This window comes from Carassius auratus, unplaced genomic scaffold (genome assembly GCF_003368295.1).
Source record: "Carassius auratus strain Wakin unplaced genomic scaffold, ASM336829v1 scaf_tig00035143, whole genome shotgun sequence".
In the NCBI taxonomy this organism is placed as follows: domain Eukaryota; kingdom Metazoa; phylum Chordata; class Actinopteri; order Cypriniformes; family Cyprinidae; genus Carassius; species Carassius auratus.
In genome coordinates, this window is record NW_020526208.1 from 96 (window position 1) to 26869 (window position 26774).

At 36.2% G+C, this 26774-nt stretch overlaps 1 protein-coding gene across 1 annotated transcript; it reads right to left on the reverse strand.

Annotated features, from left to right (window-relative positions):
- Window positions 1-2237: 2237 nt before the first annotated feature.
- Window positions 2238-20830, reverse strand: LOC113081876 (cytosolic carboxypeptidase 1-like). The gene is made up of 4 exons (XM_026253777.1): window positions 20675-20830; window positions 18722-18853; window positions 17808-17984; window positions 2238-2415 (listed from the first exon to the last, which is right to left on the reverse strand). The coding sequence occupies exons 2-4, from the start codon at window positions 18791-18793 to the stop codon at window positions 2248-2250; spliced, it is 417 nt and encodes a 138-aa protein (XP_026109562.1). The 5' UTR covers window positions 18794-18853; window positions 20675-20830; the 3' UTR covers window positions 2238-2247.
- Window positions 20831-26774: the final 5944 nt, after the last annotated feature.

Below are 26774 nucleotides of genomic sequence, written 5' to 3' on the forward strand. Positions count from 1 at the left end.
ACAACCAGTCAAGTTTACCGCTTTCTCTTCAGTAATATGAAGATGAGGGGAACAATAGAAACATTGTGAAATCCTGAAGAAGAGAGAGGGGTGGGATAATCTCCTCAGAAAACGGAGCGCTCTGTGTGGACAAGATGTAACAATTCAAAACGCACACAAAAGGATTTATTGAACTTCGTAGAAATCAATAGCTCAGCTTTGTTCCATTCCATGACAGAAATCAAGACTCGAACTTGAGGATGCTGGGGAATGGAAAATAGAGGAGAGGGAGAAGAAACGAGTGTGTGTGGAGAAGAAAGGAGATGGAAGACCAAAGGAAAACAGAGAAAGTGCAGTGCTCCCAGGAAACCCTTTAGTGGCAAATTGAAAACTTGAAAAGCAGCTGATGCACTCTGAATGAAACTCCTCCACATCCCACAGCTCAAGATCATATTTAAAAAAAGAGTAAAATGGTGTGCCTGATTGGCAACAGCAACCCTGCAATATAACTCTTAAGGTCACTAACAAGGTAACTTGTCAATAATCTCATTATGCTAATATTATAACATGTAACAACGCTAGAAAGCACTATGTACAGATATTTCATTCTATTAACAGTACTATCCAAACTGAACTGAAAGTATAACATCACTGTTTTCTGTTTGCATACTGAATTGCAAATAATCATTTTCTTGCTTGCTTTTAATTTGCATAGTGAATTCTCACATAACTAGCCACCTAAAGACTGAACACAAGCCACAGACAGAAAACAAAAGGTCTGACACAAAAACATCTCTAACAACTGCTTTAATCTATATTTACATTTACTCTCAATGTAGTCACTTATCTTGTTCATTTTATCGCACATTTTGCAATTAATTCAGCTCCAAACTACCTAATTTACTCCATGTACACCTCATTTTTGTAGATAATTTCAGCATTACATGTATTTATTTTCATTGTTGGGGAAAGTTATTTTTTTAAAAGTAATGCATTACAATATTGTTCAACACTTCCTAAGAAAAATAACTACAGTAATTGCATAATTAGTTACCTTTTTATGCAAGGTAATGTGTTACATTACTGTGCGTTACATTTTTTCTCATCTGGATGAGGCTTGTTTGTTTTTTAATGAAAAATTTCAATTTTGGCAAATGTAGAGGTAAATGAAATTAACCTCTGATGTCATACTTTCTATTCATTTTGAGGAATACTGAATACAGTATGTCTTTACTTGCAGTGAGGTGAGAAAAATGCATGTTTCACATTTAATCTAAAACTAAAACCAAGCTTCATGTTTACACCGTTCACAGAACACCTCTGCACTTACTTACGATTTCTCTCAATATGAGAACAGGAGAGCTGTCAATCAAACCACGGGAGAACAAAGTAACTGGCGATACTTATTTGAAAAAAATAATCTGATTACATGACTGCGTGACTGTGTAATGTGTTACACCTGTGATTTTTTAGTTTTACAAACTTAATCGTCTAAGATAAAACTGGTTAATCTCCCAAAGAATGAAACTTAATATTAATATTAAATGTTAACAAAATAATAAAATATGAAAGCAATATAAAATAATCACAAGTGCCACTGAGATGTACAATGTGGCAATACTAAAGGATTGCTTTCTCTGGTTATTATAGACTTTTTTTTTTTTTTTTTTTTTTATCATCAGACATCTGGCTCAAATAATATAAAAAGTGAACCATAACTGAAGAACGTCTATCACCCTCCAACTTTCCAAATAATAATTTTAACAAAAACATTAATTTTATTCCTTTGCTGCTGTGGGCTTATTCCTTCAGGAAATGTACATCTAGCTCTTATTTCCATTCTGCTCCACCGAAGCGGAATCATTATCATAATATAGTTACAGACAATTATGGTTATCCGAATATAAACCCCACAAGGCCAGCTGAATGTGCACATAATAACAAAATGTGTCGGTTAGTATGCTAAATTCCAATAATAAAATACAGATATATCTTTCAAATTAACAGTCTTATTTAAAAAGGAGCAGAAAATGATTCAGATATCTTTTGTTTTTAACATTTTGTTTAAGGCCATGTGTCTAATTAGTCTCTGCGGTATTTGCAAATTTGAAGTATCTTCTGTATCTTAAGCAAACCCAATTAAAGAAGCACTGTTTTAAAGTATTGATTATAAACCGTTGATTTAGAAAAAACTTTTTATCGTGGTCTATTTTGACAAGTTTTGAAGCCCTAGATGCGTCTGCGGTCAAAAATAGGTTCATTTAAAACTCACTTATTGGATTTGTGGTTGAGAAGCCTGTCGTCCAGGTCCAACAGGGCAGATGCGTGTTGGATCAGACGGCTGTTATAATGGATGGCGTTCCTCCTGAGGGTGAGAAGACTCTGACTGAACTTCATTCCCATCTCCTCCAGCTCCCGTGTCCCTGTCTGCAACCCCTGCGAGGTGAAGACATTTGAGATTGACAGTTCAGATTTATGATTGACAGACTGATTGAGTGGGGCTGTCAAACTACATTTATAGACTTGTCACTTTAATTCTGGGAGACTTATTGTAAGTGGAGACATTTGCACTGGGAACACTAGTGTAAGAAAATATATGAATTTTCTCGACTTAAGTCACAAAATCTCTATAAACTACAACTGAAACTATTGTTTGGACAAAATGTTTGATTTAAAATAAATGAAAACAAATAAATGAATGCAAAATAAAATCAAAAAATAAAAAATAAACACAAAAGCAAAACAAAACACAAAATGAACAACAGCAACAATGCAAAACAAAACACTAAACACAAAACAAAAAAAAAACAAGCCAAAAAACAGAACACAAACACAAACCCAAAACAAATGCAACAAAACAACAGAAATCCAAAATAAATACTAAGAACAAAAACTAAAACATACAAACAAAAATCACAACTAAATTCTTACAAAACTCAAATTAAAATGAAGCAAAGAAAAAAAACAACAACAACAATGCAATTAAAAACAAAAACAAAAAACGTAAAACACAATCCAAAATAAAAACAATACAAACAAACAGTAAGTAACAAGAAAATAAAATAAATAATTATATATATATATATATATATTATAACAGCATTTTTGTATTAAGGTAAAACTGAAGATTCATGAAAAGATTTAGGGGAATGTTTACAAATTTAACTAATTTATATATTTATTTTGTAAATACCACTTGGATGTTTTTGTATGTGGAAAGAATTAGACATTTTTATTTTGACACCAACATATTGTGTAGCTGCTGTATTTTGCAGCCGTTGTAACACTTTGGAAAATTTGCTGAAAGCAGCATTGAGTCAGGTCCAAAAATGCATCTGCATTGACACCACAATGTTATTGCACACTTCCCGCTGTGCACAAACTCTCCTCTCATATAATGCACTGTTCCGGAAACAACCATTAATGGAAATCCAGACACTAACAATATTTTCTGCCAACTAGTAAACAAACACAGCGCAGGCACTGAAACGTTCATCGCTTTTCTAAGCACACAAAGCATGCAATAACCCAAAGTACTGACCCAGTGGTTCAATGAGCTGTGGATTACTGCAGGTTAACAAAATCAATAAATCTGCAGTGTCTCCATGTTTCTTCAGCGCTCCACTCACCGGTGAAACAAAAACAAAGAAGCTTGTGGAGCTTTTATCTGCTCACCCAAGTCGTAATTCAGGTTTCCATTAAATTCAAACCAAAGCATTTACTGTATGCATTTATTGTATACAGTAAATGTTTTGAAATAAACTAAGGATGTTTCATAAAAAATAAAAATACATATGGCTTTGACAACATGATTTTGTATTTAGTATGGGTAGTTGACATTATCTTTGGTAAGATGGCCTGCTATACTCCATCTAAAACGTTTATAATCTGCATTTTAAAGTTTCAATCATATCAATCATAATTTCACCTCAAAAAGACATTGTCTATCAGTTCCTAGCAGATTAAATTTTGTAGTATAACATAACTTCATAGAACATATTTTGTTTACTTTCATGAATTTTGAAAGCCTTGACTGATTGATTGATTGATTGATTTTTTCTTTGATAAGGAACCCCACGAGTTTATTAAAAGATACATTAAAGAAACAATTCAACAAAATGTAAATTGATTTCAGAGCAACAGTTGGTAAGATTTTTGGTGAACAATTAACTAAATTTCAGTTTGTTTATATGATTTCAGAATTTCAGTCTTGTGATGAGACTAACGTTGAGAGAGGATTATAAATTGCAACAAAAAATGCAAATATATTTATAAATGTTTTAAAAACTACAAAAAGCATTTTCTGATTTTTTTTTTCAATTTTTCTTTGATTCTTTTTATACTTTAAGTCGTTTCATTTAAATGAACTAATAAAGGCAAAGTCATTGTTAAAAATGCAAACAAACTTATATTTTTTTTTATAATAAAAAATTGTCCACTAATAGAAATATATAAAAAGAAAATCCCCAATTAGAGTTTTTACATACATTTTAACCTCGAATCTATGAACATGTACATTGAACATTGTACTTGTAAACATTTTGAAAAATGGAGACATGAAACAACTGTTTGCAATCAGTCATAAAATGAACAGTCAAACAACATAAGAACAGTCATAATTACAAGCTGTTCCCTCCATGTCATTATGCATTCTCACCCATATAAAGTCTTTAAACCTTGCCCATTTCAACGATCTGTTTTCTGTCAGATTACGCCTTTTATAACAACATAATGATTGCAGATTATTTTCGCCATGGAGCAGCTGCACCTGCTCACTCGAGCATGTTATTAGCGTGTGAAAGCTGCACACTTCCCCAGAGAATGCGCGGCTGCGAATCCCTGTGAGCCCATCATTCACCGCAACCTCGGCTCGGTGAGATCGAGTCCGGTTTTGCTGCAATGCAATCTCTATTAGAAACGATTCATTATGAGCGATCGCGACTTACAGGGCTGTGTAGGGCTGTGAATTTTTCAGATGAACAAACCTTTATTTGATTGCCTCTTTCACCCCACGTGACACCAACAACCCTTCTTACTTTCTCTCTCCCCATGTACGAGCCTTGACGCTGTAGATAAGTGAGCCTTAGTTGTACACTCAGCAGGGCAGATGAGTCAGAAGGGAGTTAGCATCAGCGCTAATACCTTAAGAGTCTCACCACACTCTGGGGAAGCGGCCAAATTAATGGGAAGCTGTGTAAGGAAGAGAATGATGGGCGAGCAACACCAGGCGCACCTACACACACCTGACATTTACGTGATCGAGAGACACAGCGAACAAAAACACACACATGTCCACAGCGCAGACACAAACTCACTCTTGTCAAGACGGCCACAAACAAACAGACGTTTACCGCAGCCTCCCTCTAACCGGCCAATGAGACGCTGGGGTGCCGAAAGCGAGGGAGGACTGCTCAGTATGAGCACGGTGGTGTGTTCTGGGTATCGCTCTTCAATAATTTAGAGGAAAACCGAGGGTAACGTGTAGAATGCATAGAGCCTGGGCTGTTTGCTCGCAGTCGAAAATCAATTCTCACCATGTTTGCATTGAGTAGGCCACACTGATCATTTCAGGAGACGCACAGCCCTTTAACTTCCATTCGGGTGCGATCGGGTCATGTCAAAACTCTCGTGCTTATGGGTTTCGAGCGGAAGCTGAACCCATCTGCTATATTTGCATGTAGCTTATTGCAAATTAAGTGCAGCAAAGCAACTACATTAAAAGCGTTTGCTGATATGCAACCTGTTCAGTGCCAATACTAAAATCTAGGTCAGATGTTAGAAACATCAGAACATTCAGATGACATTTTTGTGACGTGGGATTCAGAACACTCATGAACCTACACTGTGAAGGACTTCAGATATTAGTTCATACTTTATTCAGAATTATATATAAAAATATAAATGCGTGTGTGTATATTTATGCATACTTAATAAAATATACACAGTACACACAAATATATTCTGCAAACAAAAACTGTTATTTCGGATGTGGTATATATAAAATATAAAATATATTTTCAGGCATCAGAACTGATTAACTGATTGATCAAAAAAAGTAAATATGTAAGTTTTCAACCACTTAACAAGACTGATTGATTTAACACTCGCTGAGGCACTTAAATGCAACAAATTAAGCAAAATATTGCACATAATAGATTATTCCCAAACACCAGGCAAATACACACAGCTTGCACGCTCTTGTTTACAAATTAACAAATCTAATCACTTTGAGCCTAGACTCTTCCATTTCTGTGTTACAGGGAGAGAAAAAATAAATATCTCTTATGCAGCAAAGCGTTTCGGTCGGCAGGGGCAAATTCCTTGTTTATTGGAGTGACAGTTTTTCCCTTTGATAAGACCAGAGTTGAGGAGAGCCAAGCAGGCAGCAGGAAGACTGCCAAAACAGCACACAGGCAGAGAAGCTATCATGCCCTTTCAGAGGGCCCAAGCCATTAGAGAGGTAAATTACCCCTCCTGATCGCTCTTATTAACTCTAAGCTAATCTCAGTGGCTTACGGCTTGATCACCATGGCTATGTGCCACTGAACAGACTGGTATCAATTGTAGAAAATTGCCCCATGGCAGCAAATTAGATTAGTTTTTTTTTTATTTTTTGGATGGATGGAAGCAAATTCTTAAGGATGTGAAAACTACATTTTTTTTTTGTGAAATATATACAACCTTCATACCTGATTTTTTACGTCATGTTCGTAAGTATAGAAAATAAGACCCAGCTATTATGGTTGAAGATATGCAAGTAACTTGTTCAGATGATTTATTATTATTATTATTATTATTATTATTATTATTATTATTTAATAGAATTGATTACAGTGATTACAGGAAACCGTAGAACTCAAGTCCATAAATAACTGACATTTTTTCTTTCAACCATTTTTAATTTTAAACCACTCTCGTGCAAATAGCTACACTCTTAAAAATAAAAGTTTTAAAAGAGTGATTTCACAGGGATTCCATAGAAGAATATATTTTTAGGTGTGCTATGGGATTGAATGAACGCACTCAAATAAATAACACAATACATACTATTGTTTCCGAAACTACTACAAATAGCTTTCCCCTCTAAAAATTCACCATGTAAGGGTACAGGAGGTGATTTTATATGGTGGCCCAGTACTTCACAATTAAATCTCCACAACTTAATAGAAAACAAGCTGCAACACAATTAAATTAGTAGCAACAAAACAGAAACAAGCCACAACACATTTAAATTAGCACAGCACAACGAAATGTGTTGTGATTTCTCTGGGTTGTGCATTAATGGACCACCATAATTTTAGCTCTAGACCAAATGCAAAAGAATCGACCAGAACGTGTGTATCTTAAAGTTAAACATTTAATTTGACACCCAATCTTAAAAAATTATGTCTGATAAACATTTTAAATATTCATGATACTAGTCCAGCTGTTCAATATCTTAGACTCTTTCAACAAACACATCTGAACAAATTAAAGAGATTTCGGAGTTCGAAATTCAAGACTTCGGAGAGAGTTTAGCATGCTAACAGCTAACAGTACGTTAAAGCTACTTGTCAAAAGTAGCTTTAAAAAATGTGACCATTGAGTAAAAGTTCATATAACATCTTTCAGGTATAAAATAAGGGAATTTACTCTTCATAATAAACACTGAATATTGATATCAATTTATTATTTTTGCAAACAAGCTTTAAACACTTTAACTGCAGATACAAATAATTTGTAACCCAAACAGTTTAAAAAGCTGAAAAAGTTGTGTAACTCAAATACTAATTTAGATGTCACAAAACGTAGGGTCTCTAAATTTATCAAAAATCTAGATAAACTAGTCAACTTCACTAAATGACTAGTTGACCATCCATGCCTACTTCCTAGTCTATCTTTTAAGAATTTGTATAATCTATTCATTTGCATGCTCCTCAGAGTGGTTTTGCACATTCAGTGATTTTGCAGAAACGTGGCTAATTAATGTGACTTGCTAATGCCACTGTTGACATTTCCGATGACAAAGATGTATTGCATATAAACTGTCTGGTCTTGCGTCGCTTTGCCCACTTACCTCCTTACATATACAGTACTCACAAAACCCACCTTTCTTCCTTTTAGCCTGCAATCATAATCAATGACATGTCACACAATCGCTAACTAGTAGCTACCTGGCCATTTTCAACCAAGTGCTTTATTTCCCCCGAGGCTTCTGTAGCTTAGTTCTGTGGTTAAACAATCTTACAGGACATTTGGTAGCACAGAACTCGAACTGTTTTCCAATAGATGCCCAAGCATAAGAGAGCTCTGCTAGCAAGCCTATGTGTCATTGATGAAGTGAGTCATGAGGAGATTGGAGTTCTTGACTCAGTGGCTCCCTCTAGCTCTCAGATATATCACGACATAGCCTCTAAAAGAATAACATCGCAAATGACCTACTGTTTTTTAAAACTAACTCGGACGTCCTCTGAGAAATATCTGGAATATCTTTGATTGCATAATATATATTTTGAAACCATAATGCTCTTCATAATTTACTTTGACCTTCGTCAAACACGGATTAAAAGTTACGTTTTTCATTGTGCTGCTCGGTGCATGTTCATTAAATATTTGGCCATTTTAACCAACTTTTTGGTTTTTCAGATATCCTATTTGCTATTCTATCTATGCACGATAATATGTTTAACTGCATTTTATTATTAGAATTCATATAGCATTGTTTTATCACTACTGTGCATGGCACTATCACACTCAATACAGTTGCTAGCATGATTTTCTTTGTCAATCTTAAAATAAAAAAGACACTTAAAAACCCGCTGACATCTTTTCTGATACTAAATATAAATAATAATGTGTTTATGAAATAATGAAGAATTTGAAACGAGCCTGGCGATAAGTGCATTTTTCATGAAGTCCTACTTAATGCAAGGATCAGAGGAGTCTTGTTTCATGGAAGGAAAATCTAAAGACAGTCGGGGCTGGCTTTGATAGACCATATGTTCACGTAGCCTCTGGAGTTCAGCTTGAAACTTTTAAAGATTGATAATTACAAACTAAGTTGTATTCAGTGGCTTTAATGAAGGTGATAATGCAATTAAGCTCAGGGAAACATCACCTGTTCATTCAAGCAGGTCACATCCAGTAAACATCATGCTTTCAAAGCACATCCCATTATTATGGTTTCCACATTGTGCCTAAAAATATACTAAATAGTCTAATTACTTTGAGAGAAAATGAGTTTTCATTTCCTGAGCCTTCTTTATCATATTAGAAACCTCTACATTTACATATTTCACATGAATTATTTTATTTTGAAATGCTGAAGAACAGCCAAGCACTCTTTCATTTTTCTCTTTTAAGGCAAGTACATTCAGGGTTGATAGCCTAAAAACAGAATATTCTTTTTTTATAATTGTATATATTTTTTTTAACTTTAATATATTCACAATTGCTTTAATTACACATTTTACATACCATGTATGCTAACTAACCTTAACTGTATGTTAAAACATTTATAAACATATATATCAAAATCCTAAAATGTTTATTATTTAAATTTTTTATGTTTAAAATAGATTTTAAATTGCAGTTTAAATACGGATTCTTCATGATGGACTGCTTAACCCCACTGAATTTTAAAAGTATTTCCTTTAACCTTTCTGAAACACTTGATGTATCTGTGTGTGTGTGTGTGTGTGTGTGTGTGTGTGTGTGTGTTCACGTGGTGTGCATCCGTGTGAAATGAATCCTCATCTAAAATCCACGCTCTCTTCCAGTAGACCTGACAACTGACATTTCCCCTCGTATTTCTGTGTGTCACCATCATTTAACATCAGCCACTGATGAATAGTGAATGGAAACAGAGATCCGATTCTAAAAGCCTGACCTGCAGGAATGATTTAGAGAGGTCTTCAGCGTTTGAAGTGCTAGCTTTCCCTTCACCTTGGAAAACATTGAGATGGAAACGCTGGAGGCATCCAGAACATCTAAGAGTATATCACACAGCTATGCGAGAAGTCAAGACGAACATCAGCTGTACAAAATATGGACGAAAATCACATTTATATTTTAATTTAATTATTTAAAATATGATGTGTGTGTGTGTGTATATATATATATATATATATATATATATATATATATATATTATGACTGGTGCTGGTCTGCTTTTACATATACTCATTTTAGGCATATCATTTAATAGCAGTGTTCAGCTGACTGTCAGACCTGCACACTCAGCACAGTCAGTGTCCTCAGCTTGCTGTGCCTTGCGAAATATTGCCATGGCCATAATTAAAAACCGTCCTTTAAAATTAATCACATATTATGAGAGCTGCTTTAATCAATTTGCAAACATCAAATTACTGTCTCCAGCATATGTTCCTCAAAATGGCTATAGCCATCATTATATCTTTCTTTTTAATTATTTTTTTTTTTTAGATCCCCAATTAAATTTCTGGAAATCGGATGGGTCATAACTCCACTTACTGTCCTGAAACACAATTATCAGATCAGTCATCTTCTATGAAATGCCTCTCAGCGGCAGCCATGGAGCAGCCCATCCAAACAGTCAATCTGATTCATGTCTCCGGTCTGTCGCAGTTAATCCAAACTTCACTTTATATGACACATTTATCCCAAAGTGAACATGAGACTGCACTCACAACTTGTTTTACTTTTATAAAGTCACATATTTTTGCAGAATGGGATATAATTTGAGGTAAAAGTTCATATGATGGAGCCAGGTGACTAGAAGGAATAGGCAAAAAACTGGAGGCCTCGATGATGTCACCAATAAAAGAAAGTTGTTTGAGATAAAGGGATGTTAGCTTTATTTTATTTTTTATTTTTTTTATGTGGACTGATGTATAATTCATAATAATACATTCATACATTACCTACATACTTATACACACACATACATACTACATACATATACAGTGCCCTCCATAAGTATTGGAACAGTAAAGACAAAATTGTTCTGTCTGCTGTGGAGTCAAGAAATCTGTAAATATGATTAAAAGATGAATATGAGACAAAATTGAACAACATCACATTTTATTATTGGGTGATTCAACACAAAGATGTTTTACCAGCTAAGAAGATCAGCACTTTTAGAGTTTCATCTCCCTGTCTGATGTGAGCAGAAGTATTGGAACAGTTGTTCAGCTGTGTCCTGTTGCATTCATTCTTCAGATATTAAAAGCAGAGAATGTCTCTTATCAGTTATATTCATTGCGTCTGCATTCTAAGTTTTGCATTCGATGATGACACACACAAACCAGGATTACAATGAGGAAGCCGACTCTGAAAGAAAAGCAAGCAATCTGGATGCTAAAAGAAAAGAGGAAGTCAATTAGAACTATAGGAAAAACAAAGGCATGGAGAAATCAAGAGTTTGGAAACTACCGGTGACATAAGCAACCAACGACGACCTGATCGACTGAGAAAAACAACAGTAGTTGATGACAGACAATCATAAAAGCTGTGAAATGAACCCTAAAATGTATGTCTGTAAAATCACAAACAACCTCCAGAAAGCTGAGGTGATGCTCTGTCAATATACAGTCTGCAGGAGAATTTGACACAGAATTACAGAAGCTACACAGCAAGATGCAAACCTCTGATCGGCACCAAAAATAGAAAGGCAAGATACTTCACAAATGTGAGCCAGAGTTGATGGACCGATGAAACAAAGATTAACCTTTATCTAAGTGATTGGAAAGCAAAAGTGTGGAGATAAAGGAAAACTGCAAATGATCCTAAGCATACAACCTCATCTGTAATTTGGTGGAGGTGGTGTCATGGTATGGTTTCTAGAACAGGACCTCTTCATTTTAATGATGACAGCTGCGTCTCATTTCGGAGGCTGCGTTCCTCCGGAGGTCTCATTTGAAGGCTGCATACGTCATCGGGGAAGTCTCTTTTAAGAAAAGTAATCATAATAAAATTGACTTATTCCTTGTGATGTTTAAAATGCTATAGTTTATCTTTTACTTTGCAATTTAACGGTTACTTTTCTTAAATGAGACTTCCTCGATGACGTATGCAGCCTTCAAATGCGACCTCCGGAGGACGTAGCCTCTGAAATGAGACACAGCAAATGTATGATGGCAGTAGCAGAATTAATTTGTAAGGGTACAAAATCATCTTGGCTACCAATATTCAAGAAAACGCCACCAAACTCATTAGAACGCACTTCATATTAGGTCAGGAAAATGACCCAAAACACCCTGCCAGTTCAGTCAAGGACTTAATCATGGCAAAGAAATGTAAAGTCTTAGATTGCCCGAATAAATCTCCAGATTTAAATCTGATTGAACATTAAATTCACCAACTGAAAAGGACGCTAAAGGCAGAAACTCCCCAAAACAAGCAACAGTTAGAATTGGCTGCAGTAAAGGCTAGGGAAAAGCATTTCAAAGCATAAGACCAAGAGTCTGGTGATGTCTATGGGTTGCAGACTCACTGCTCTGATTGGATGCAAGGGATCTGCAACTAAATATTTGCTTTTAGTCTTCTACATCTGCCTTAAATTCAACTGTTCCAATACTTATGTTCACATCAAATAGTGGAATGAACTCTAAAAGTGTTGTCCTTTTTATTTGGTAAAACATGTATGTTTTGAAAGACCAAATAATAAAATGTGACATTCAGTAGTTGTCACATATTCATCTTTTAATCATATTTGCAAATGTCTTGACTCAACAGCAGAGAAAGCAATTTTGTCTTTATGGTTCCAATACTTATGGAGGGCTACTTTTATTTTGGATGTGATTATTCACGATTAATCATTTGACAGCACTAATAAATACACTTCCTGTAAGTGAAGCATATGTATTTTATTTGATGGAATAAAATGCAATGTCTATGCTGAAGTCTTGTTTTTTAATGTTTCTCCAACATTCAAAAAAAAAAAAAAAACACCAAGTCTAAACAGCTGACACATTAAGTCAGACAGAATTGACATGTCAAATTTTAGATGAGGAAATAAATTACCCACTAAAAATGTTCCACGGTTGCTGCAACTCCCTGTAGAACTCACTAAAACCCAAACTTCGTTTCAGAGTTACGCTTCGAAACAAAAGTTTTTCATAGCTGTGACTAAATTAAACCTAATCAGAATGTAGCACTCACCATAATCAGGGTCGGCACCAGAGCACACAAAGTGAGGGGGCAGGCGAAACCTTTTTGGGGGGCGCATTTAAAAAAAAAAAAAAATTGGATAAACACAAACATGACACTTATACATTAGATTATTTTATTTGCATGTATAATTTAATAACATATAGCCTAGTTTGATATATGAACTGAGTGTTCGTCAGTGATTGCATGTGGTAGGAGATTCCCATGTTTACAGCTCTGTAAAATGTATAAGCCTATAGCTAAAAATATTACAGTTAAAAACACACAATAACATTTTAAATTACCTCCGTAAAAAAAGATTGAAGTCTCGTAAGTCACATTTTTTTGAAATAATAACGGCAGGCCTAATAATGTTATAATGTACCAACATTATGTACCCTGTATGATATTTTAGTTCTCCTCACTTCACAACAAATTCTTTCAATTTAACCATATCAGAACAGAACAATAATTAAAAATATATCATTCTTACTGAAAAATATAATTGCATTATATAATAATATGGGCAAGCCAAAACAAATTAATTTTAAACAAAACGTTAGGTAAAGTTGGGCTTACCTCTCTCATTAGGCACAAATTCAAAACTCAAAAATGCCTATTTGAAGGTAAACTATTTGCGTATTGATCAGGTAAAATAGGATTTGTAGTTCAAGCGCATTTCAGTTTGGAAAAATATCATAATGAGCAAAAATATGCCACAGTGGACCAGTGCTCACACCCAACGCCATGAAAGGCTGCGCTGTTTCCAATGAATGCAGTAACAGTGTGTGCATATGAGGCGCCGGCGCGATCAAACAGCTGAAACAAAACCGATTACTCCATTTTTGGTCATACAGTAAAGGCATAAATCGAAACTGAAAATTAAAAAGTGTTAGTAGTTTGAAAATTCAAGAATAATTAGCAAAGTTAATTAGAATTATTTCTAAATTCAGTACCGTTCTTATTTCGCTCTGCGTAACACAAACTAAAAAATATATATATTTTTGCTAAGAACGAACCGAAATGAAAACATTTATCTTTTAATCTGTGTATTTAACAGCCTGGCAGACCTGCCCCACAGACTGAAATCAGGGCTTCCACCACGGAGACAGCACCAGAGGTGAGGGGGCACAGAGACCGAGGTGGTCAGCCCACCAACGCAGACTCTGTACTTAATTAAACAAACTTCCACTGTTCCAATTTCAAAGCCTCTTGTTTACCTTAATCCATGTGTTTCCTTGAAAAAAATTTCAATAGTTGATTAAGTTCAGAGGAGAAAGAATTGCAAAGTAAAGGGAGTGGAGAATTTCATTCGGCACTTTGAAATTGCAACGCTAAGGTGAAAGGTGCAATCTTTGTGATGCAAATCAGATCCCTTTTGAAGATTATCCTTCGGTTGGCAAAAGACACCTCTGCTTTGAGAGGAAGACCATCCGAAAATGTCCTACCAGTGTCATTGGCAATCTGGGAAAATGGATAAGTTTCACTTCCCTTTCTCTCTGGAGCAAAAAAGCTCACCAGGTTCCCACACTCCTCATGAAATCAACATCCGCAGGGTGTGTTGTTTAACAGCCGATTCTTTGCTGATTTGGCAATGTTACATCACTTCCTTGTCCATCAAAATATGCAAAACCGAACATTACTCATCAGCACCGCTGGCCGTAGCTCAGATTTAGCGTGACGTTTCTTTTATGGTACACGTGTAGCTGTCAGGGATTCCACTAGGCAGTTATGACATTTCAGAGACGCCGTTACTTAGAATGACCCGGACTCTAATTTAGTGACTGAGAACGTAATTAAGCTTCACTCCGTCTTCGAATCCCAGAGCTCGTCTGAGCTGCTAATTGGCTTGAATTAGCTGTGAACAGAGGGAGTGTTTCTACCCATTCACCCACTCTTTTCTCTCCTTTTTTTTTTTTTTTTCACGTCCCCGCTCTCGTCTAACTCACATTACAGGACCCAGAGAGGGCCCACTTCAATTGGCTCCACAGTCTAATGGTCTGCCAGGTTCCTGACATCGGCTGTGAATATTAGTACAGACTTTTTAATCAAGAGACTCTCGGGCTGCCGCTCATTGCTAAAAGTACATGCACCAAAACATCTGGCCTGCCAGCTACGCTTGTATGCGCTGCTCGTAATGAAATGTCTGATTTTCTGACCCATTAGTCCAAATCTATACACTTTTAGAAGCTCATGCGTCCTGCATATTGTCCGACACGCTCTTCAAACCCCAACAGGGATGCGGTTTACTCTGACATTGGCCCATCGACTAGGTTTGGAAACACAATAACTGACTTCAAATGATGTGTTCCTGACAATAAAAAAAGAAATTGTTTTTGCTTTTGTTTTTAAAATGTAAATGTTGAATCTACAATTTAATTAGTATTCACTTTTTCCATTGTGTCTGTATACACCTTTTTTCTTTTTTAAAGACAAATATATATTAGAGTTACACATTAAATATTTATAATTATATTTATTTGATCATTTTGAAAATACCTGATATGATACAGTATATGTGTTTGTGTATATATATATATATATATATATATATATATATATATATATATATATATACATACACACATATACACACACACACACAAACATATATAAATCATATTTAAATACATGTAAATATTTCTTAAATATATTAATGCATGTGTGTTTATTTATATGTACATATAAATATACACAGTACACATATGCATACATACATACAGTTTCTATTTGGTTGCTGGAGTACTGAATATATACCCATGCAACAACAAACATTTCTCTAGAAATACATCCATTTGTTATTCTTTTGAGAATCGAAGGCCGTTCCATGCAATACCGTCTTGAAAGAAGAAAGCAAACTGCATCTAACCAGCACAGGGAGAGGAGACATGGACGTCCCAGATGCACAACAACAATACTAGCAGTACATCAGAGCCTCTAGTCTGAGAAACAGACCCCTGACTGGCACTTGGCTGGCAGCTTCATTGAAGAGTACAAACTAAACATCAACAGTCAAGACAAGACTCCCGACTTTTAAGCAGAATGCCAGAGAAGAACTAACACTGACACATAAGAACAAAACAGTAGATTGAGCTAAATAACAGAAATTGGATAGCAAACAATTACTACGGATTGATAAATCCAAGTCTAAGGTCTTGATAGTCAACCCTGAAGAAATAATAGGGCTGTTCTCATCTTATGTCCACCTGTTAGCTGGCACAGATCCTGCCTCTGTTTTATTTGAACTACAAGTCCCATTTTGACAGAAAATAAGGACTTAAACTTAATAAAACGTCTCCCTCAAGAGCTGACATTCTCATATCAGACCATATTCCTCAACCATTAGCACTTTCCGAAAACATTTTTCTTACTTGCAGAACCTTTAAAGGTGCAGTCCATGGTCAAGAGTAATTCGGCACCCTGTCCTTTATTAAAGGGCTGCCAGACCTCCCAGAACGTTTGCAAATGTCACTGCGTTAGAATCACTCTACTTTGACTAAATACCATCTGCCAGTATCTCTAATGTTACCAAGTCTGGCTGTGTATAACACTACTGGTTGCTTAGCTAGCTGAGAACAAAATCAAGTCCCTTTAAAGGAACCGTTCACCCAAAAAAAACGAAAAATTGCTGCAAACAACTTTTGGACAGTTTTCACTTATAAACGGTCTGCTGATTCAGACGAGATGACAATTCACTGGAGAAAGCAATGTTACAAGATGCTTCACAAAACATTATTTGATGGAATGGAGTCATGGATTATTTCATTAAAAATGAAAAAGCAGAAACTTTTCCAAGTTTTTTTTCAGCATAGCTAATACGCAGGTATTTAGGCTACGACTGGAGAACCGCATGCGGCTAAAAAGCAGGTTAATGAATAATTATTAAACTTCTAGATGGGGAGAGGAGGAGGAGATAATGGATACCTGGGAAAACGAGGGATGATCCCTCAGACAGCATCATTAGAGAAGACGACTATGGAGACGACCAGATGGAGAACACCAAGGGACGGAAAGAAGGTCAGATTTAAGCTAGGTTTGAAACAGTGCACTTGCAGCTAAACCGCTTAAAAATACACTGTGATATGTTTCAGCCAAATTAAAACATTAAATTGGATATAAATGAATGAAATGGTCTTTGATTACACCGTATGTCTCAATAATTTTGATGCTTAAAATACTCTTCTCCATCTTTTGATGCCATGATGTATAGAAAGTACTACCATTCAAAAGTTTTATGATGTTACAAAAGATTTCTATTTAAAATAAATACTTATATTCTATTCATCAAAGTGTGAATTATGTGACACTGATACTGGTGTAATGGCTGCTGAAAATCCTGATTTAATAATAAATTAAAGTTTCCAATATGTCCAAATAAAAATAATTATTTGAAACTATACAAATATTTTACAATGTTGCTGTTTTTTTTTAAATGTATTTTAAACGCCCAACACCAAATAGTGATTAGAATAGTAGAGTACACATATACATTTTTTTTTATAACATTTTAATTACCACCTTCTTTCTGTCTTGCATGCAAACAGCATTACATTTTGTGGCACAGTGAGCATTTAGCATGTGGTTGGAAACTGTTTTTTGGTAGCCAGGTTAGCGAATAAGTGCAATTATCGTGCCAAAATGTTGCATTCAAAAGTATTGGAACCCTATAGTGCCATTAATCAAAACTATAGAGAAGTAAAATGGATCATTAACTGTCTAACCTTGTAGATGCCTTGATTGCAGCCATTGTAAGTGCTTTCCATGGTGTAGCTTCGGAGGACTCCGATCTCCCTCCAAACGACCACCCGGGCTGTGGACGCCCGAGACTTTTCCACCAGATAATTGCAGTTGTTGAAAGAGAATGCAGGAGCTATTCTGCCCAGAGTTTTAGCGATGGTCTGTCAATACAAAAAATGTATGAGCTTTGAAAAAGAACCATGTATTTCATTGTATTTGCATTTTATGCCAGTGTTTTCCATTCTAGTTTTATGTATATTTAGTTTAAGAGACTTCTTTGCATAGATGGCAGACATCAGTCAGACAGCAGCTAGCGGTACAATATTTTCCACATTACAGAATCCACAGATTTACATATGCCTTTAAAATATCCTTTTACACAATTCGTCACAGCCTGTATGTTGTGGAGAAACTTCCTTTGGCACTAAACTTCAAAAACTGGCTCAGAAAATAAGTTTCATGAAGGAGGGAAACAACCGTGCCAATCGGAAAAGTATTGTCCCTGTATATATAATGAATGATACTGTAAAATAAGGACACAAAAAAACATATCATGCATTTTTGGCTCTTCCTGTGAGAGTGAAAATAGATTATGGGGATACAGCAGAAGCTGTGAAACAGATTTTATTGCTGTAAGGTTGCTCTTTCATAGCTCAGGAGAAGTAATTGAGTTCTCAGTTGTGTGACTTTGACGAATCAACTTTGTTTCAGATGTTTCTCTTAAAATAGGAGTAATACAAATAGAGAAAAAGTGACAATGAATGTACAGTAAGAATACAGAGCTGTAAAATTAATGTGGGTAACACACTACCATTGGAACAGATCATCCAGGAGAAACATTTGAGATATGATAGAGAGATCTCATTTGTGATTTTATTTGTTATAGCAGTAATTGTACCCTGTATCCCGGGTCTTCTTTCAGGGAGGCCGTGTTAATGGGAGATCCAGATTGCCACAGGGTTTCCTTCATACTGCAGCCATACAGAAACACATTCTTCTTCCTGGAGTGACCATGGTAATCGCAAAACACCTGTGGAATGTAATAAATTTATAGCGAAACTTCAAGATGGTATGTAAATAATGGCCAAGGACGAGGAGGTCACGTGTCAGGTGGAAACAAAGCCAGTAATGCAGCGTTCACTTTAGACTGAGCCAAACATAATTAATCTTGTGACACAACAGACAGACGTGTACAACAAGAGGAATAAAATGCTAGACAATGCATTGCGTTTTGACTCTAATTAAAATTTGGTCTCTTGACAGTGTAGCTGTTAATTGCATAGCGACGAGCCTTTTTGTAAAGGCTCAACAAGAGGGTTTCTTCCTCATTCGTTGCATTTTTTCCACTGTAAGTTTTGTAGAAATTACAATGTTCCTTTGACCAGGTTCAGTGCATAATTATTACTGAGATTAAACATGAATTATGGTGTAATTGATATGTAAATCTGGCTAATTGTGTCAATGCACTCCTGCTAGCACTATTGTTCTTTGGTTCTTCGCAACAGGACATTCCTGCTTGATTACAGGACCAACAATGATCATTTCCACGCTATTCTGAATAAAATGAATTCATTTAATTGCAGAATTTTTTTTGAAGGTAGTACAGATGTAGCTTTCGAATGGCTACCTTCGATTTAGGTCATGACGTCCTAGATTGTTTGACCATTTTTACAAGCATATTCTCTCGAAAGCGCTGGCGAACCTACTTCTGTTGCTTTGTTTTTTCCCCACTGACTTGCATAGATAGAGCAGTGGTCCATTACTCCATTTCCCAAGAAGTGTCTTTTGAAAAAGAACAGAGGGTGGATAGGGATGAGGTAAAAGATAGAAGTTCTTTAGTGCTCTAACAGCACCAGGAGAAGCTCAAAGGCACCAGTCCAGACTCTATAAATAGATATGACTTAAAAATAAAAAAGCTCTTAATTCTGTTTGACGATGTGAACTAGAGGTTCACAAGGTTCTTCCATGACTCCTCCTGCAAGTTACAAATATCCCAGTAGGTGACCGCAGTGTTTGCCTTTATTTACGACACATGAAATTAATTATTCAGCTAAATCATCCAAAACCTACATGTTATTCAGAAATGAGTGTATCATTGAATAATTTACTCAACTGATTCATTCAACATGCGGATTTGTTTCATGGACAAAACAAGTGACTCCTTATGAATGATTTATTGAATTATTAACCCAGGTGATTAATTCAAAAACACTTAATTCTGGAACCAAACAATTGAGTTTTTTAATGAACGAGTCACTGAATCATTTGCACAATTGATTTGTTCAACTTTAAAATTCCGATTCATTCACAAACAAAACTAATCCCTGTATCCCAATTTGCATACTATCCATGCCAAATAGTTTCTAGATTATTAATCTTGAATAGTATTTAGGGTAGACAGTATGTGAAATTGGGATGCTGGCACTGCCTTTATGAGTGAGTCATTTATTCATTTACTCAGTTTACCCAGTTTCATCAAGATTTATTCAAAACCTCAGATTCACTCACGATTGAAACAAGTGAATGTCTTTATTTCGGAGTCATTATATCATGATTTCATTATTTTTGTAATATGGTTCATTTAATCCAGTTAAAAATAGTGGTAATTTCAAATTGCAGTTGTTTTCGGATAACCCAGGAAGCACTTAGATCCACCCAAGCTTGCTTCCGTCTGTACAGTCTAATATCCAGATTGGTGGCCCCTAACACACATTTATGGATTTGGTCATCCCTGACTGGCATTTGGAAGCCGAAAGCTCAGAGATCATGGAGCAATTTCCGGCGAGCCCCTCATGGAACTTTAGGATTCAATAGGTCAGTTACAGTGCAGCGAGATTTAATGGAAACTTACCAGCGGTGTCCTGCCTATGCTGTTGAGGTAATAGAGGAAGCCTTTGGTGTGGTAAATTGTGGGGCTTAAATTAGGGTCCGGCTTCAGCCACTGTCTGTTGAGGTCCTCAGCGGTGAGAGAACAGCGATTACTGAAATAAATCAAAAGAAAAAAGAGATTACAAAGAACAGAAAGTCAACTTTAAACTAACTAAAAGTCCAATTTGGATTTCATGAGCTCTTTAACACATTTCCAGGGATCAAAGTGACATCAAAACCCATCTGAGTTTGTGATCCAATATCTGATTCAGCTAACCTATCTGTTTGAAGACAAGATAACCAATCTGTCTCTGTGTATCTGTGCGAATGTTAAAAACGCCAGAATTGTGACGTTCCCATATCAGCGCCTACCTTTACAGGTTACTGAAAGGTCTGTGATGAACAGAGCTATCTAGCGTACCGTGCAACAGTCTGTTGATTAGAGAGGGCGCAGCAGCTGAGCTTTATCTCCTGACAAAATCCTACTGATTTGGAGGCAGCTTGCCAACTACAGACTCCCCCACATTCAGTTCCTGAAAGCCAATTATAAGACACAATGTTCAAACATTAGCAAATTGATAGGCCGCGTTTGAAATGGCTGAGCGCAACGTTTGAGTCTCTGATCACAGGTGCTTCATCTGATGATATATCGTGTGCTTTCTTAGGGTCATTCTTGATCTGGATTAAGCATGAGGCAAAACACACTCACCATCTGAAAATAAATATATGCTAAAACATCCTGGCTTTTTATAAAATGCTATGACTGTCTTGATGGACATCGATAATGGCTGCTCGAAAACACAAAGATGGAAGTTGCAGTATTCTTTGACTCTGAACAGTTTGTTCAACCAGACTTTTTCTGAGGATATCGCCGATTGAACTAAGATGCCTTTAGGTGCATTAAAAATTAACAGAAACCACAAACAGAACGGCATGACTATAAATACAACCCACTTTTTAAAGTCTCTGAGAAAAGCTGTGGTTCTCTGCTGAAGAAGTTCGAGCAAAGAGCCACAATTTTCAAAGAGTTTCATCGTAAACAAAAATGCCATATTCTAGGGGTCTGGAGACAGAGAAAATACTGTATTTGAGGCGACAAAACACGGTTGTCCCGGAGAGTTTTCAATGCACTACGGGGGGGGGGGGGGGGGGTGCAACAAAGTGGAAACAGCACGAAAATTGTTCCTCCCTACAGCTGTCTATAGTTTAAGGAAAATAAGAGAGCCAGAAACACTGGATGTCAGTTGAGATGACTTGTGAGTTAGATCAACATTAACCGTCTGTCTGTTCAAGCAATGTTTACACAAGGCGATTTCCAACTCATTTTGCCATTATGTATTCATTGCCTGATATTTAGATCGTAAATATTTGATGAACCAAACTGAAACTGGCATCAATGACTTCATGTTTTTTTCCTCTCGGTTTTGGTGGCTCCAATTTGCTCTTGACAGAAATAATTTATGAACACTTCCCTGCTCTTGTGTCTGATGACAACTGAGAGGTGGAACAGTATTTTGTTCCCTTTTATGGTTCTCCAAAAACTGACAGCCCCTCTAACATGTCCTGCTTTTAAAATGTCTACTTCTCAATATTTCACCCAGTGCACTGCAGTGGATGACACATTCTGCAGTAGCCCAAAGCAACCCTGGTTTCAAAGGCCAAAAATAATTCAAATAATAGTTCAGGATTAATGTTTAAGAGAGGTAATAAAAGGTATGTCATCATCAAAAAGCAATTAACACATGAACAGAATAGCATTTGACACCATCAAACCTAAAAAAAAATAAAATAAAAAATAAAAAAACCATAACACTCGAATTGGGACCCTCACAAAAGAACAACTAATGGAAACTTGACTCCACCCACTTCAAAACAGAAAGCTCAATGGGCATTTGTCTCCACCCAACTCAAAAGAATTGTCTAATGGGAATTTGCCTCCACCCAACCTCAAAAACTGAACACTCTGATTAATTGGACTCTGCCCACATCAAAAAAAAAATTGTAATTGTAATTGGACTTCACTCAACCTAAAAAATTAACGCTTAATAATTTTGACTTCACCCACTTCAAGGTCATTCAGCATTACAATCCACCCACTGTGAAAACAATATCTAATTGGTATTTGACTCCACCCAACCTCCAAAACAGAACACTTAATGAGGTATTGAGTTCAGTGGGTATTTGACTCAACCAATCTCAAAATACAGAATGTCAAATGGGAATTTTATGCCAACCAAACTCAAAAACAGAACACTCATTGTTAAGTTTGACTCCACCTACCTCAAAAACAGAAATGGTAAATGGACTGCATTTATATAGCGCTTTCAACAGACCACGTGGCCATCCAAAGCACTTTAGAATTTGCCTCACATTCACCCATTCACACACCGACTGCGGTGTCAGCCATTCAAGGCGCCATCCAGCTTGTCAGCCATTCAAGGCGCCATCCAGCTCGTCGGGAGCAGCTGGGGTTAGGTGTCTTGCTCAAGGACACCTCAACACTTGGTCAGGTGGAGCAGGGGATTGAACCACCAACCTTCCGGTTTGTAGACAACCTACATGAACCACTGAGTCACTGCCGCCCCAAATAAAAGATTAATGGGAATTTCACTCCACCCAACTACAAAAAAAATGAACACTCCACCAACCTCAAAACTGAATGTTCATTGGACATTTGTCTCCACTTACCACAAAAACTGAACACTCTTTGGTAATTTTGATCCCCCATCTCAAAACAGAATGCTCATTGGGTATTTGTCTCCACCCACCTTAAACAGAATGTCTACTGGGCATTTGAGTCCACCCAACCTCAAAAACAGAAAGTCAAATGGAAATTCAACTCAACCCAACCTCAAAAACCAAAGACTCCACATTTTTTTACTTCACCATCCTCAAAACAGAATGCTCATTGGGCATTTGTTTCCACCAACTTCAAAAATAAACCACTCAATGACAATTCTGACTCCACCTAACTCTAAATGCTCATTGGGTATTTGACTCCACCCACATCAAAAACATGGTGTTCAATTACCATTTGGACTCCTCCAAATGAAAACAATTCCGGTCTACAAGGTTTCGGATTAAACAACAACAACAACAACAACAGGTTGACAACGTGTGAAGTGCTGGACCCAACTTAATACCCAGCGATAATTCTGACTCGATATTGATTTTGATTCCACTCTCCTCAAAAATGCAAAAGCAATCTTGGTCTCAAAGGAGTTCATCAAATACCAATTAACTCATAAAGTATAGGCATTTGACTCCAACAAAAAAAAAAAAAAAAAACTAAATACCTTATGGTAAATTGACTTTGACAATTGACTCCAAAACAGAATGCCCAATCATCATTTAGACCTCGACTACCTTAAAAACTCAATGAATACTTGACTCAGCCCGACCTCACAAATTAAACACCCATGGGCCATTTGATTCCACTAACATCAAAAACATCCAATCAAATGCCTCCTGACTCATTGTCATAAGCAAACACATCACGCTTCAGCATGCAAATGCTAACTGCTCTGAAAACATTTATTTCACAGCAGGCAAGAGCTAGTTAAGGCTTTAATTAAGTTTACTGTTGTTCAAGTGTATACAGATTATTATACAATCATCATTTATACAGTTTCTGATCCAAAAACTTATAATGAAGCCATTACCGCAAGTCACTCCCCTTTTATAATCACCCACTGAAAAATAAAAAAAGCATGCTTACTGAGACAAGAAATGACAACAGTGGGAGTTTTGGAAAGAAAACTGTGTCTTATACATTTTTTTAAATTAACTATTTATAAGGAGATGAAATGGCTGACAATGAGAGGAATCGACGCAAGTATATCGCCTCAGAGAGGAAGTGCTGTCACTGTAGTGCTCTGTTGACCAGACACATCGCTTCATCCAGAGATGAGTTACAGTTCACACTCAGTTCAGCTACAACACAGATAAATAAGAGGGAAGGGGGTATCAAGGCCCCATCTCTCTCTTCCAGTCACATCCGTCCTATCCCAATCTATTTTATGGGTCTTCAGTGTAACTGCTAAGCATTATGGAGTGTGATATAGATCTTGTATAATTTGCTTATGATTGATTTGGTCACCATTAGGAAAGGGCACAAAAACGATTGCCTGTGCCTCCTGATGCAACAATAATCACAGAAATCGATAAGCAATCCTGGAGTTATTTAAATTGTATTATTCTTGGTGTGCAGCACTTCTCATCAAATAATCTGTGATGTGATATAAAATGTGATATAAAAATGTGCAAGTTTGGGTGTGTGTATTGTTTGTGTGTATGTATGTATGTATGTATGCATGTATGTATGTATCTCTCAAAATCAGCATTGTATCTAGTCGGTATTGAAAAGTAAAAAAATAAAATAAAAAAAATTGAGAAATCCGCTGTGTTATTCTGTCATGTTTTCTCCCTATCTTTCCAAACCATGACAAACGCCAGTCTCCCTTCTCTGCAGAATGTGATACATCCACTCAACCAATCACAGCACACCATTCCATGCATTGTAAACGGTTACTGACAAGCTACGCAATATCATGTTCATGTTAATCACAGACAAATCGCCTTCAATTATGAACAAGCTGAGTTCTTAATTGCTTGTCCATGACAATGTTGTATATTAATAAGTGAGTGAAAAGTGACGTGTCATTCAGCGAAGTATGGTGACCCATACTTAGAATTTGTGCATCCAAAGTGCACACACACAGCAGTAAACACACACAAACCGTGAACACACACCCGGAGCAGTGGGCAGCCTTTTACGCTGCGGTGTCCGGGGAGCAGCTGGGGGTTCGGTGCCTTGCTCAAGGGCACCTCAGTCGTGGTATTGCCGGCCCGAGACTAGAACCCACAACCTTAGGGTTAGGAGTCAAACTCTCTAACCACTAGACAACCACATCCCCACAAATTGAACTGAACTAATTGAAATGCCACTCCATCTGAAAGCATGTGATGGAGATTTACTACTAATCACAGAACCGGCTTTACTTATGAGATGTGCATGGCAATCACATGCTAGTTATCTTGCAGCCCTCAAAAAATTATAATTTAGATAGTGTTAATTAACAAAGATATTGATAAGATTGTATTGAAAAATTTCAGATATTGTTATATGTGGATTAACTTTGTTGTGTATTTTCAACAGTTTCAAGAAAAGAAGAAAAAACAACAACATTTGACTAAATTGATATATTGCATTGGGGGGGGGGGGTGTTGGGGGGTATCAGTTTTAAAATCTTTAAAAATCCAAATCTGGATTAGAAATTGTAATGTTATCATAACCTAAAGATGCAGTGTGAAAGTTTGAAACAGTTTTCATCTTGCCAGTTTCTTGGTAAACAATCACATTTTTAGTCAAATTAATCAAAATGGATGTATAATGTTTTGGAACCAAACTCTTCATGTAAATATATATATATATATATATATATATATATATATATATATATATATATATATATATATATATATATATATATATATATATATATATATATATATATATATATATATATATTAATCATTGTATAAACCATAATATTGTAATATATATTTTTTACATTAATATTAACAACATTAATTTGTAATATAGTATAATAATTAGTAAATACATAATTAAGTATTACAAACCTCTTATTTAGACTGCTGTAATACTCAATAATCAGACTATTATAATACTCACATTTTGTCTTTGGGTGTCCATTAAGTGAAAGACACCTTTCAGCAGACACTAACTCAATGAACTATCTCTCACACACATACACGTGCACGCGCGCACACACACACACACACACACACACTTCCTGATCAACTTACTGAACCAGGACAGTTCAATTTACTCCCATGGTTACAGTTAGATCAGTTGGATCAGTCTCGATAGCTTTTCGTCGTCTCTGCTAATGAGGTTATATCTTCGTTTTCTACTCAAATCTACATCAGCTGGAGATGGGCACAATCAGTGACGTTTAGTAGAGCGAGAAGTAGTCTGAGAGAAGAATAAAAAAAGGGAAAAGTGGGAACTGGATATTTCCAGAAAAAGGATACTATGAATGCAACACTGATCGGTTAAT